We start from the raw sequence: 15540 nt of genomic DNA on the forward strand, positions 1-15540 counted from the left end.
TTTAACATCAACAACAACAACATTAACTTTAACATCAACAACAACAACATTAACTTTAACATCAACAACAACAACATTAACTTTAACATCAACATCAACAACAACAACAACAACATCAACAACAACAACAACAANCAACATCAACATCAACAACAACAACAACAACATCAACAACAACAACAACAACAACAACAACATTAACATTAACAACAAAAATAAAAAAAACATCAAAATCAACATCAACACCGGCAGCAGCAGCAGCAGCAGCAGCAGCAGGGTTAGGAACGGAGCAGGAATTAATCTCAAAGACGATCTTTGTTGCTGAAAGTCAAGATTTTTATGTTGAAATTTGAAATTATTTGCTGAAAGTCAGAGGTTTTTTGCTGAAGTGTCAAAGGGTGTTTTTATGTGAAGTTGACATTTTTTGGTTGAAACTTTCAATGCAGTTCGAAAGGCAAGATCATTTGGCAGTCGAGACTTTTCTGGTTAAGAGTTGAGACTTTTCTAGTTAGGAGTCGAAACTTTTTTTTAAGTTGGGACTTTTTTTTTTAAGTTGAGACTTTCAATGTAGAAATAGAGACTTTTTTTGTTGACAGTCAAGACTTCTTTTGGAAGTTGAGTATTTTTTTTTTTGTTGAAAGTTACAAATTTTTTACCGAAAGGCAAGATTATTTTTTGTTGAAAGTCGAAGCACTATTTGGTATAATGTTGTATCTTTCTGTTGAAAGTTGAGATTTTTCTTTTTAGGTTAAGCTGAAAAGAAGAAAAAAAAAGAACAACACGGTTAGATTGTTTCACGAGCAGCTCAAACAGGACGCATCAGAGAAAACAGTACAGAACCTCATCTGACTTTAAATTGAAGAACAGAGAAAAGACAGAACCAGAACAACACAACACACAAATCTAGAGGACTGTTTGATAAATGAGAGTCTCTGTCTGGTTCTTTAGAGGGTTCTACCGCACCAATACCCAACGCAGCATGTTGGGTTCCATTGGGTCTTAGTCTTAGTGGTCCTTGTAGTTTAGTAAGAGGTTCCAGTTCCTGTAGAAGGGTTCAGCTGTCTTTTTGGAGGCCCTATTAGAGGATTTAGGGTTCCTTTCAAAGGATTTAGTTTTTCTTTCATAGGTTCTAGTGGTCCTTAACATAGTTCCTTAACATAGTAGGGAGTTTTAGCAGTCTTGTCGGAGGTTCCAGGGGGCCTTTGGGAAATTCTAGTTGTCATTGAGGTCAAAGAAGAGGTTCAAACAGTCCTTTAGTAAGTTCTGACTGATTTTTATGAGGTTCCAAGGATCCTATGAAGTTCTAGTAGTCCTTCGCGTGGTTCTTACTGTCCTTTAGGAAGTTTTAGCAGATCACTGGAAAGTTTTAGCCGCCCTCTAAGGGGTTTTAGCCGTCTTTGTGCATGTTCTAGGAGTCTTTTTGGAAGATCTAGGGGTCCTTTGAGATTCTACTGGTCACTGAGGTGGTTCGAGCGGTGATACGGATTGTTTTAGGCGTCAAAAAATGGGTTCTAGGAGTCCTTAAAGATGACCAAGCGTTCATTTTGGAGGTCCAAGCTGTTCTTGCGGAAGTTTTAGCCATCCATTTGGAGGTTCTACATTTTCTGCAGGAGGTTATAGTTGTTGTCTAAGGAATCCTACCTGTTTTTTGGGAGATTTGTGCAGCCCTCTGGGTGGTTTATGAGGTCTCAGGAGGTTCTAGCGACCCTTGCAGAGGTTGTTTTGAGTGTTTGATAGAGTTTACGTGTCCTTCAGGTGGTTGAACATCTGGAAGATTTTGGAGCGATGTGTTAGAGAGCTGCATCACGTGACGAGTAACTGACGAGTGGGTGACGATCAGTGATCAATAATCGGCCGTTCCTCCCGGCTGCTGTATCTGAGATGTTTTCATCACTGTGATGTGCAGAGAGTCCTGCAGCTGTGTGGTGATTATCAGCCTTCAGAGGATGTTTGAATATCTGATCAGTTATCTTTTTCTCCATCTGATCTGCAGGTTATTTTTACTCCTCATCAGCTTAACAGGTGAGTGACCACAAGCAGAATGCCGCTCTCTGATTGGCTGCCGGTCAGCAGGTCTGAGGCAGGAGTTTATCAGTCTGACAGCAACACAGAGGTCACCGTCTGTTAAAGTCAGATCTATAAATCTGCAGACGACGGGACCAGATTTTGGTATCAGACGCGTTCTGGTTTCCGTTTGTGGTCCGAGATGAGCTGACCAATCAGGTGCGAGCAGTTTGGGTGCCTGCAGGTAAACGGTGCGTGCGGAGAGGCCGAACACATCATCTGAGATACAATCTGTGAACCCATCGAACATCATCAGATAGATTTAAATAAATGAAGTCATATCTGTTCATAGAACTGATCTGAAGTCAGCGGCGCTCAGAGCAGGAAGTCTGAGCTCAGATTTCTCCTGAAATATTGACGGAGGATTTATGATCAGACCAACAGCTGATCGCGTTATTGATCAGATTCAGTCTGACATCCTCACACATCCTCAGATATGAATGAAAACTTCAGACATTAAAGAGCGCCTCTACACTACAGTTATTAGTCCATCAGCACAAAGTTACCTACCTACAATTTCTATCACCAATATTTTGCTTTTTATTTATTATTAAGTATTTTAAGAAAACTACGTCCTGGTTCCATGTTCAAGATTTTTATGTTTTTTCTTTTTTTTGTTTGTTCAAAATTATAGTCATTATCTTTGCCATTTTTTGGTTGAACAAAACAAAATTATTGAAAGATTTTGGACTGAGGCGACATTAATGACATTTTTCACGGTCAGATCTTTGATGAACAGCACAGGCGGTTTCTTTGCTAACTATGGATCTCACGATATCAATACACGTCAGCGCACAGAAATCACTGTAAAATGTCAGTTTAGATGAACATAAAAAAAACAATCATGTGCCTGTTTGGACATTTGTGATTAAAAACTCTTAAATGAGGTCAGTTATAAAAATCATTTCTGTAAATCGTCGTCGTTGCTGCTGAAAACATCATCAGATCAGAGTTAATATGGCTAAACTTTGTTGCTATGGTGACGGTCAGAGACAGAGTCACAGCTGACAGAGAGACAGGTACACCTGAGGGCCGTCTCAGGTAATTATGGGATGTGGTGACGATGATGTCACTCTGTGGGACTGTCAGGAGCTGCAGCTTAAATTAAAGGGTAGACTGACACTGCTGACACGCTAACAACAACAACAACAACAACAACAACAACAACAACAACAACGATTATGACAGGGATGACAACAATAACAGAAACAACAGGAACAATTATGAAAATAACAACAACAATCACTATTAACAACAGTGATGACAACAATAACAACAAAATCAACAACGACAACAGCAGTAACGATGAAAACAAGGACGACGATGTTATTGACACAAACTGTGTCGGGTTTTAACCATCTAATTTCATTTCTGCGGACATACAGAACACGTGTTGCTGTTTGTTATTGTTTATATATTTATATTTACTGTTTCTCCAGAAGAGAGAAATCTGTGTGAAGAAAATGTGAAAAAAATTCAGACTTTGCTTCACGCAGACGTGTTTCATCTTTTCTTCTCTGAGTCTGAACTTTACGATCCGAATACGATCACAGAAATCATCGGCTCTCTGACGCTCAGAAACTAAAGATTTCTGCTGTTTGACGGGATCAAACGTTTATTAAAAATCAACCAAAAGATTTATCGACAAAAGGAGATGAGCGGGTTTTTAACCCTCCGTGTCATCTGCAGCCTTTTTTCATTAACCCTTTCGAACCTGAATCGTTTTGTTGATGCCTTTCACAAACAGTTAAACGTCTGGGACCTGAGAAAACTGGTGGGAATTCTTTCCAAAACATGGATAAAAGGCAACAGGCCACTTGGTGAGTTGCAAAAATTTAGTTAAAAAACTAAACAACGTAAAATACATAAAAGGCAACAGGAAATTGCCCTGAAAATTAGCTGCAGTGAATTTTTTTAAATTTTATCAAAAAATAGGAGAATAATATCCAGAAAACTATATTCATTTTGTTTAAATAAATATATATTTGCTTCAGAAAAATATATATGTTTAATTCTTAATTTTCAGTACTTTGTTGGGGTCATTTTCTCTTTTCCTTTTTTTCTTATTTTCAGGTAATGTCCTTTTAATGTTTTACTAATTCCTTGCAAATTTATGGGCAATATCTGGTATTTTTGGAACCAATCATGACATTTTGCTCGGGTTTCAAGGGGTTAACAAACCCTGGTAAGGCTGTAAATAAAGTTGGATTCTATGTTTTCAGTTTTATATTCAGCGTTATTTAAAAGTTTATTGAAATGTGCTCTGAGTCACAGTGTGATTACTGAGAGAGCAGCGACACCTGCTGGCCACATCCAGCATCACACCCGATCTCTGCTCGGCTGTTTCATTTAACCCAAAAACACAGATTCATGTTCATTTCTCAGATTTTAAGATTCTTTTTAAGACAACAGAATAATTAATCTGCAAACTCACCAACACAAAATGTTCAAGTGATTTTCATCAGAGATTAAAGAGTTAAATTAATATTTCATCTGTGTTTCTGACCTGCAGGCTGACTGCAGCTCCCTGACAAAAGTATGTGGACAGCTGTAAGTCTGGATCTGATCTGTGAACCCTGATTCTTCCTGTTTACATGCTGTTCTGTCTGACCACACGCTTGTTGCCATGGTGACGCTGCTGTCGAACCAACATAAACGTGTACTCACATGATGAGAGCCTCCCACTCAAAGAAGTTCTCCTCGTTGGCTGGACCTAAAGAAACACACACACACACACACACACACACAAAGAGTTTACTGTCTGAGCTTCTCTCTCTCTCTCTCTCTCTCTCTCTCTCTCTCTCGCTCTCTCTCTCACTCTCACACACACACACACACACACACACACACACACACACACACACACACACATATCAGGGGTCAAATACTGTTTTTTCAGGGCTGATAAAGATACTGATTATTAGTTAATAGGGCTGGGCGATATGGAGTCTTATCACAATATTTTTTTTTCAGTCGATATCGATATTTATCACGATATAAATCGAATCAGTGTTTCTGTGGAGCTTAAAGGTTCCTCTGACTCCTCAGTGAGATATGAAGATATCATCAGGTTAGTTTAGGTTAAATATTTATTTTCTGTCAGACATTGAACATGACAAATATACTGTAGAACAGCATCACCAGCTGGAGGACCTATTCTACTAAAACTCACAGAGGTCCAGGTACTAAAATGTCCTCCCAGCAAAGGTCCGAGCCTCAAACCTAAAATCAGTATCACCATTATTGAACATTTTACTTTGATTACGATCAATGAATGATTATTTTGCTTTTTGCTCTTTTTTCTGTGGTTTTGTTTTTTGTCCTCATAGTTCACTGACACAGTGTCATGTGACCATGGTGTGTTTGAGTGTAATAAACATATGATTTATTATTATTTATTAAATTTTCCGCCATTATATCATATCATATATATATTAAATGAAAAGCTCCATCTGAAACAAACTTCAGGTAAATTGAAGCACATTGTGCTGATAATAGGCCCGACCTCTCCTGACTGCAGGACTCTGACTTCAGCTTCTGTCAAACTTCTGTGCTGTTAATCATTTTACTCAGGAATTAAAAACTTTTGAGTCGGCCTACTTCTCCTATAGCTGCCGACAGCCTGCCGACATTCACAGTTACAGAAAGGCTGAAAATAAGCTCATGTGCTGGTGGCCCCGGGCCCCCAAAACATTACATCTGCCCCTGGTAATAATAATGAGAGCTCGGCACGAGCGGCCGGATGAGACACGGAGCGATGCGTCCTGCTGTTTCTAAATAATTCATCCAAAGTCTGATTAAAGCTGAAACTAACACAAAGTCGCCTTTCACCCCTGCTGATGTGTCTGTTTTGGCGCTGTGGCTGTCAAACACTCAGCTCTTATCTATGATTAGGACTGACGTTGGTTAACAACTCATCTTGATTAATGTAGAATATTGTTAAAGACTGATTTTGAAAAGTGCATTTTGTGTGCAGAGTGACACGAGTGTGTGTGATATTAAAGTGGGCACCAAGGGGTTAAAACCATAAACATCAACTTCACTTTGTCTATTAAAGTAATCATTTGTTTTAGACTCAATAACAGACATGATGAGCTCAGACTCACCTGCAACGATCCCCTCAGGTGGGTTCAGAGTCAGCTCTGCAACACACACACACACACACACACAGATTAGTTTCATGTTAGCATGCCACAAAACTAGCTTGACCCCTGACCTCCCGTTTAATCAGACTTAACCCTGTGAGTTAAGTTTACTGTGACGACACATTTAAAACTAAAGCTGTCTGTTATAAATCTCAGAGAAAAAAACAACATGAGTGCAAACAGCTGAGCTAACATGCTAACAGCTAACTCAGAGGAGGAACAGCTGCTCACACTGACGAGCTAACACACACTAATCAATCATCACACACACACTTATACCAACACTAACAAGATCAAACTGGACGAAATATTAATATAACACCGAAGCTAATCATCCTGGCTAACACAGCAGGCAGCTCACTCCGAAAACTGCAGCTGCACCAAACTCCGTTTAAAAACTATCAAATTTAAGATTATCACAGCTTATCTTATAAATAACACAATTTATTTAGAAATACGACCCCAAAGCGCAGTCAAGACCTTTAATCTTTATTTCGGAAGAAAAACAAAATGCTTCTCTGCACTCCGTTTGCGATAAATCAATCTTAGATTCAGAAGTCAGTGTGCTGTTATGGTCTGATGAGGGGAATACGGAGCCACAAAAACAACTTTTAGAAAGTGTAATATCACCGACATTTGGGCTTCTGGATGTAAGACGATGAAGCCGAGTTTTAGTTAAATGTGAACCGTTAATCATAAGTTCCGAGTTTGTTTAAATACATGAATGTTATTATCAGGAGTTGAACTCTAAATTTACAGATTCTTAAAGGGGATTTGGTTCAGGGGCGCCTCTGTTAGCCTAGCCTATTGCTAACGACAGCAGCTCTCCCGTTGGCGCACCGAGATCTCTCGGTCGGTGCCGCTAACTTACGTTTATACTCCGCCATGAGTCTCTTGAGCGCGGTGCCGGCCATCCCGATTTAACGGAAAAAAAAACAAAAATCAGCGCAGAGTTTTTACTTTGTACGAATCAGTCCCGATCCGTCCCCGCAGCGGCGGATCCAGCGCGCATTTCCGGTCGTTTCTGTGTGAGAGTCAGCCACAGCGCCCCCTGCAGGAGGACAGCCACACTGCAGCCGCTGGAGGACTAAAAAAATATTTTAAAAATCCAATAAATACATTTATTATTATTATTAATATTATTGTTATTGTTATTGTTATTTATTATTATTATTATTATTACTAAAGTATATAATCACATGAATAAAAACCACAGCAATATTTTGACAACTAAATGCTGAACTGCACTAAAAATGACAATAAACAGAGTCAAACATATTATATTTACATTTCATATTGTTCAATTCAGTGTGAATAATAAAGCCTGATATAGCACAGATTGCATTTGGCTGTACAGCACACAGCAATTCCCTCTGTCCATGAATGACATTGTTATTTTTTTTATTCATCTTATTATTTTATTGTATTTACACATGAATGAGAATTATGGATACATTTAAATGATTTCATTTCCAAATGTTTGTATATATTATTTTCGTAACAGTAAATATATGCAGTCACTTGTGATTTTTTGCACATTTGTGACATTAAAAAACCTGAATACTGATGTGTATTTTTATATATTTCTGCAGTGTCTGAATCAGCAGGAAATCTGTTTGATGAGAAAATAAAAGCATCAGCAAAACTTTATAGACTGACAGAAAATAAATCTAATAATTGCCTTTTGTCTGACGGTGATCAGGTGAGTTCAGGTGGAAACATTTCATAGATTCACTGTGTTATTATTTATATCAAATTATAATAAATGTGCAGTCCGGAGTTAACAAACTAATAATAAAGTGTGGTGATTCATGAACACTGTTTATGTCTTCTGACAGAAAAACTCATGATGTCCTGATGTTGTACTGAACCTGCAGACTGCTGATGTTTCAAGGTGTTTCCAGATGTTTCCAGGTGTTTCAGAGTTTCCTCTGCCGCTGCTCAGCAGCCTCCTCACGTGCCTGAACACATCGTGCAAGTTGAGTCCGTAGATGACCGCTTTAGGACGGTCGGGACCCCCGCCGTCAGCACGGAGGCGGTGATGGAGGTCCCGGAGTCGGTGTCGGTCCCGTACCCGGCGGCCTGCAGGCGTCGCGACAGCGGCAGGAGACACCAGCGCCGTGTAGCGCAGCGGGCCGCAGATGAACAGGTAGCGGTCCAGCGCTACGGCGGACAGCAGCAGGAAGCTCGAGCCGCCCAGCGCACTCACCCGCACCGCCTGACCCGGGCACGCGGACCCGGACACCTTCGCGAGGCCGCCGCGCGGCAACAGGTCGGACAGCAGTTTGGGGAGCACCGCGGTGCAAAGTTCATAAGAACCGCCGCCACGAAGGCGAACATCTGCCGACGAAGTGTTCGTTGCGAACATATGATGTAAACAAGCAGAGAGTCGGCGAACAGCACGAACACGAAGAAGAGCGAGCGTCAGTGACGTCACCGAGGTCACGTTAAAGTCCGCTGACGTCATGAGGAGACAGACAACAGGAGAAACTTCAGCTGGACCAAAAAAACAAAAAGACCCTCCAGAGGGACAGTTTATACAATAAGTTCAAATAATAAAGGAGTCATTCACATTTTAAAACATTCATATAAATTATAAAATTCATCCTCAGAAAACTTATTTTACCACATAAAACACAGAAGAAAGTTTGTAGAACATCAATTCATAAGATCATCAACATATAAGATTAATGCAAAAATCATGAACCTCTAAAAACAAACGTGAATATGAGAGCGTGGACGTGCAGGAGCTGAAAACATGAAGCTGAGAGAAACACACAGACGTGACTATGAAACACTGAGACCAGGAACAGGATCAGCTGTTGTCAGGGGTCTGATCTTCGTCCTCTGTGGAGCTCATTAAACAACATGTTAACTCATGTCAACAGTGACAGAGGACACAAACACACACGTCTGCACTGCAGTGACGACGTCCTCTCAGTGTCTAATGAGAGTTTAAATGAGAGTCGTGTTAAAGTTCACATTGGCGTTGAAGGAGGAGACTCAGTCTGAGGAGAGAAGCTGCTCTGTGGTCTGGTGTTTCAGCAGCAGATACTTCCGTATGTTTTCCCAGAATGCAGCAGGGTGAACAGACTGCGTCTGCAGTGTGCTGTCTTTCAGTGTCCTTTGTGCTCTGCAGACACCTCACTTCACCGAGGTCACTGATGCTCTGTAGATTCAATTCAATTCAATTCAAAAAACTTTATTTGTCCCCAGGGGGCAATTCAAGGCACACAGAGCAGGATGACAAACAATAAGGTCAAGATGAAAGTAAGAAGGAGAGAAAAAATAGAAATCAAAATAAAGATAATTTAAATATTTGTGTATATACAGTATATAGGTGAATAAAGTATAAATAATAATAATAATAATAAGGTGCATGTAAAGGAGGTAATTGTGCTTAAAAACAATTTCACAGCTTGAAAGTCCGTGTGGCGTGTGTGTGTGCATGTGGTGTGTATGTCTGTCTGTGCGTGTGTGTGTATTGTAAGATGTGTGTGTGTGTGTGTGTGTTTGTATGTGTGTGTGTATGTTTGTGTGTATGTTGTGTGTATGTATGTATGTTGTGTGGCATGTGTGACTGTTATAGACAAAAATACAATAAGAATAAAATATGTCTGTATGTACAATTTTACAGTAATAAAGGAACATAGAGTTCACTGATGAGGTGCGACTGAGAGGAGGTAGACATGAACATTTTTTTTTTTTTTCTTCCCTTTCCCTTTTTTCCACAGCTTCGAAAGTCCGTGTGGTTTGTGTGTGGAGGAGGGAGAGGGGGGTTAGGAGGAGTTGAGGAGACAAAGGTTGCTCTCCTCCCCTGTGTCCTGCAGCCTGGGCAGCGGAGACGTCGTCCCGAGGGCAGCCACTCAAATGCAGCATGGAGAGCATGATGAGAGGGATCCTGCAGGATTCGGTTTGCTAGCCTGACTGTTTGCTGTTCACAGAATGAGGAAAGAGTTCTTATTGGTAGACCAGTGATCTTGGAGCAGACTCTGACGGTGCTCTCCAGACGACGGTTTCTGTTCTGGAGGCTGATTGAATAAAACCAGCAGGTTATGGAGAATGTGGCGATGCTCTCAATGAAAGAGTAGTAAAAAGTTTGCAGGATGTTTCTGCTGACGCCAAAGGAATTGAGTTTCCTAAGGAGATACTGCCGCTGTTGACATTTCTTGAGAATCTCCTCTGTGTTGGAGGAGAACTTCAGCAAGCTGTCAAAGATGGTGCCCAGGTATTTGTACTCCTCAACTAGTTCGACTGGCTTCCCATGAATTGAGGTGGAGGATGCTGTGGCCAGCTGTCTCTGCCTGTTGGAAAAGGTCACCACCATCTCCTTACGGTGCGTACCCACCAAACGCGATTAAAAATGATCGCGCCTCAAGATTACATACAAAGTCAATGCAAAGACGATTTGACGCCTCATTTTGCCGGGCGACGCGATGGACGCGAAATTCGCGTCGCGTTGGACGCGAAATTCGCGTCGCGTCCAACGCCTCGCGTCCAACGCTCGAGTTGAAATAATTCAACTTTTGCGGCGGCGTCGCGTAAAGACGCGCCGCGACAGCCTATCAGCGTTGAGATCGTCATCGACGTGCTGACGTATGGACGTCCTGGTGTTCCCTCGCAAAATCTAATCAAACCGCCAGAAACAATGGAGGAGCAGCTTATCGTCGCCGTCACCGCTCACCCAGAGCTGTACGACAGTTCCTGTCCCTTGTACAGCACCCAGAACCGACGTCGGCGCCTAGCCCGCAGACGACGCTGGGAACTTCTCCAGAGCAGGTACAGTGCAGCGATCGTGGTTATCTCAGGCATGGTCAACGAGAGAATGAAATGGCGGAAGAAATGTTGTTGTTTGGGCGGGCTCGACGTGCGGCGCAATTTCGTCGTGCGTCGAGTCCCATTTTGGGGTTTTTGTACGAGCGTCAAAACTGGAGCGTCCGGCGCGACGCGATTTCATTTGAGGCGCGATGAAATAATTTTCATCGCGTTTGGGGGGTACACGCCGTTAGTCTTACCCACGTTCAGCTCAAGGCAGGAGTTATCACACCATTCCACAAACTCCTGCAGAGCCGATCCGTGGTGCTGAGAGGGGCCTGACAGCAGGGACAGGAGGACTGTGTCATCAGCATACTTCACCAGGTGACACTGAGGCTGTGTGGATCTGCAGTCATCGGTGTAGAGGATGAAGAGCAGAGGTGAGAGCACGCAGCCCTGTCGAGGTGTGTCGGGGGTTGGAGAGGGTGTTGTTGACTCGGACTCTCTGTGACCTGTTGGTTAGAAAGTCCAGTATCCACAGGGGGAGCTGGTTGTCCAGGTGGAAGCGGGAGGTGAGTCTGTTGGCCAAAATGTGAGGCTGCAGCGTGTTAAATGCAGAGGAAAAGTCTGCAAACAGGAGTCTGGCTGATGTGTTGGGCTGCTCCAGATGTTTGTGGATGGTGTCGATGATGAATGCTTTTGCGTCATCAACACCTCTGCCTGTGCGGTAGGCAAATTGTAGTGGGTCCATCAGAGTGTCTGTTGCTGTGATGATGTGTTGTTTAATGACTCTCTCCATAGCCTTCATCACCAGAGAGGTTAGGGCCACAGGTCTGAGGTCATTCAGGGTTGATATGGTATTTTTCTTTGGGATGGGGATGACTGTGGAGTGTTTCCACAGCTGGGGGACAGTGCTGTTGTCCATGGAGCTCTGGAACAGAGTTTGGAACAAACCACCCAGCTGCTCAGCACAGAGCCTCAGGACACGGCCGCTGATGTTGTCTGGGCCGGGGGAAGCGTTCTCGGCTGCATTGATGGTGAGTGTGGAGTCACCAGGTTTCAGTGCAGATCTTGCCTCTGCCAGTTGGATGGAGTTGACCGTCTCAAACCTGGTGTAGAAAGAGTTGAGGTCATCAGGAAGAGATGTAGAACTGCTGCCTGCAACCTGGATGGTTCTGTGGTTGGTGGCAGTGACGTTTACAGCAGCCATGGTTTTTAGACCCTGCCAAGCTGAGTGGAGGTTCCCCTGGGTAAATTTTTCCTCTACCTTATTCTTGTATTTCAGCTTGGCAGTTTTAATGGCACGCTTGACTTCCCTGTTGACTTCTTTCTTTTCAGCCTCTGAGCCAGTAAAGAAAACTCTTTTTTTCTTGTTGAGGATTTCTTTGGTGATCCAAGGTTTATTGTTAGGGAATATAGTGACTGTCTTGGAGGGGATTATATTGTCCACACAGAAATTGATATAGGATGTGACAGTGTCCACTTGCTCAGCTATGTCCCTGGAGAGGGGGCTAGGAGGCTGCTCCAGTCTGTGGAGCCAAAACAGCCTTGCAGCGCTTGGATGCTGTCGCTGGTCCACTGTTTGATGCTTTTAATGACCTTCATCGCCCTCCTAACGACAGGTGTGTAAGCTGGAGCAAGCAGGATGGTGTGGTGGTCAGCAGAGCCAAGAGGGGGGAGGGCAAAGGACCTAAATGCATCTGGGACAGATCCATAGCATTTATCCAATATCCTCCCCCGGCGGGTGGTGCAGGTGATGTACTGCTGAAATCCTTTGAGTGATGTTTCAGGAGAGCAGTGGTTGAAATCACCACCAGGATGAATTTGGGGGAATCTGGTGAGATGTGTTCCAGTCTGTCGAGTGAACTTCTGATGTTTTCAATGGCAGTAGCTGCGTTTGCTCTGGGGTGGATGTAAACCAGGATAAGAAAGAGCTGTGGGAATTCCCTGGGGAGATAAAAAGGGCGCAGAGAGACAGCCAGGAGCTCAATGTTAGTGGTGCACAGTTTCTCCCTCACGACGACCGTGGAGCACCAGCGTGTGTTTACATAGAGACACACGCCGCCGCCATGTTGTTTACCGGTGCGTTCACTGTCCCGGTCGAGTCTGAGAGGGGGGCGAAGCCATCGATGTGCAGCGTGCTATCATCGTCGTTCTTATTCAGCCACGTTTCAGTGAAGGCAAGAATAGAGGCAGTTCTATATTCATGCATGTGGTTGACGTTAGCTTGTAGCTCGTCCGTTTTATTGCGGAGAGAGCGCACATTAGCCAGGATGATGGCAGGAAGCGGCCGTTGTTTACATGTATCCCGTTTAAGTCTTTTCTTGATCCCACACTTTTTCTTCCCCCGTCTGGTTACCTTGTTCTTATTGTGAGCATGGTTTTCTGTGCAGGATGCGCTCTTGCGGAGGATTTCTTCAGGAAAAGTGTCCGTGGGGGGGTTGTGATGTGGTGAAAGTCCGAGCTGCATCAGAAAGTCCCGTGTGTAGATAATACGTCCGTCGGGAATATTGTTTCTATTAGCGGAAACAAACTCACAGATAATCCACACTTGTGTGAAAGTCCAGAAGAGTCCATATAATATCCATGCTGGAAAAGTTTAATCCAAAAAAAGCTTGCAGGCCAAGTCCGCCAGGTAACAACGGTAACTACTGTGTAGTAACCACAGGCTGTGTAACAATGGCGGCCTGCTCGCAGTGAGCCGGCGGGAGAAAACAAACCAAACGGCTCTTTCTTGTCAGCTACGAAGCGTTTATAATCCCAGAAATTGGGGGGAAAATGCACAGTACTATGAACCGTCAAGTACATACATATTAAAAACTTAAAGGAAAGTGGAAAAGACGAAAACACCAACCCTCAAGATCACTGCGCTCTGAAAATGCAGGGTTACTTGTGGTTCCCAAAATTTCCAAAAGTAGGTTAGGAACCAGAGCCTTCAGCTACCACGCTCCTCTCTATGGAACCATCTTCCATTTTCGGTCAGGGAGGCAGACACCGTTTCAACTTTTAAGGGTAGACTTAAGACCTTCCTCTTTGATAAAGCTTATAATTAGGGCTGGCTCAGGCTGCCTGGACCAGCCCATAGTTAGGCTGACATAGGTTTAACCTGCCGGGGGACTTCCCCTGATACGCTGAGCTCCTTTCCTTCTCTCAATGCCGCCATCAGAAATCATGCATGTCTGTTAACTGCATTGCCATGTGCAAGCTTAGCTTAGCTCTGTGATAGCCCTGTGGTACTCTCACTGCCTGGGGCTCGCGATTACAGAGCCTGGGTCTGTTGAACTGCACTACGCTAATCCTGTTGCCTCTCGGGAGCGTTCCTGCTCCCTTGTTTCCTAGTTTCCCTGGATCCTGGCCGTAACCTTGACTGTGCCTGACCGTGGTGATAGCTGTGCTGATGCTGCGACCCTGCCTTTGGTTGTGCTCGTGCTGTGGCTGTACTGATTCTGTGCCCCCCGCTCGCCCTGATCGTGGTCTGGTCCTGGCTGCGCCGATGCTGTGATCCTGCCTTTGGACACCTCCCTTTCACATATGCATGAGACTGTTATCATCTCCCTCAACATCATCATAGAGAGCAATTACTAATTTCACACCTACCATTATTGTAATATGACATGCATCTGTTTCTATTATTGCTGTGCCTCTCTCCCCCTCTCTCCCCCCCTCTCTCTTTCTCTTTCCTTTTTTGCCATGATTGTATTTCATTTGCTATTTACGACATCTATTGCTCGTCTGTCCGTCCTGGAAGAGGGATCCCTCACTATCCTCTGCCGCTCTTCCTGAGGTTTCTTCCTTTTTTTTCCCCGTTACAGGGGTTCTTTTTGGGGAGTTTTTCCTCGGGTGATGTGAGGGTCTAAGGGCAGAGGGATGTCGTACACTGTAAAGCCCTCTGAGGCAAACCATGTTTTGTGATAATGGGCTATATAAATAAAACTGACTTGACTTGACTTGACTCCTCAGCTCCACTGATGTAGACAGGAGTGTGTGTCATCAATCAGCTCCTGGTTTTACTGATGTTGAGCAGTCGGTTACTCTCTGTGCACCACTCTGACAAACTGTTGATTTCCCTCCTTTATGAACTCTCATAGTTGTTTGTAATACGGCCGATGATGGTGGTGCCGTCTACATACTCCACTTCATCAGGATGGGGGTATGAGCCACAGGGTGGTAGTCATTAAGACTGGACACAGCAGCCTTTTTGGGTACAGGGACAATGATGGCTGTCTTGAGACAGGAGGGAACAGTCTCTGTGAGAGTGAGATGTTAAAAATGTCAGTTACAACATTAACAAACTGATCAGCACAAGTTTTTAGTATGCATCCAGGAATGTTGTCGGGGCCGGCAGACTTGTTTATATTCACTCTCAGCAGGAGTTTCCTCACATGTGCTGTGGTCACTGAGAGTGGCCGGTCCTCTGGAGGCGGAGTAGACTTCACAGCTGAGTCCCTGTTGAGGAGGTCAAAGCGAGCGTAAAATGTGTTCAGCTCGTCCGGCAGCGTGGCCTCACATATGACGGGGCGCTCCTGCTTCTGTAGCCCGTGACATTTTGAATCGCCTGCCACATATCTGTAGTGCT

General features: G+C 43.7%; 1 protein-coding gene across 1 annotated transcript in view; it reads right to left on the reverse strand.

The window, feature by feature from the left end:
* Positions 1-7232, reverse strand: part of ube2g2 (ubiquitin-conjugating enzyme E2G 2 (UBC7 homolog, yeast)) — an 11314-nt gene extending 4082 nt beyond the window's left edge. Inside the window, exons 1-3 of the mRNA XM_042494069.1 lie at positions 7081-7232; positions 6171-6206; positions 4732-4777 (exon numbers count right to left, since the gene is read on the reverse strand). Of these exons, the coding sequence (XP_042350003.1) occupies positions 4732-4777; positions 6171-6206; positions 7081-7123 (125 nt within the window). The 5' untranslated portion in view covers positions 7124-7232. The remainder of the gene's footprint in view (positions 1-4731; positions 4778-6170; positions 6207-7080) is intronic.
* Between the last annotated feature and the right edge of the window lie 8308 nt (positions 7233-15540).

The sequence above is a fragment of the Plectropomus leopardus genome, chromosome 10 (assembly GCF_008729295.1).
Source record: "Plectropomus leopardus isolate mb chromosome 10, YSFRI_Pleo_2.0, whole genome shotgun sequence".
Lineage (NCBI taxonomy): Eukaryota > Metazoa > Chordata > Actinopteri > Perciformes > Serranidae > Plectropomus > Plectropomus leopardus.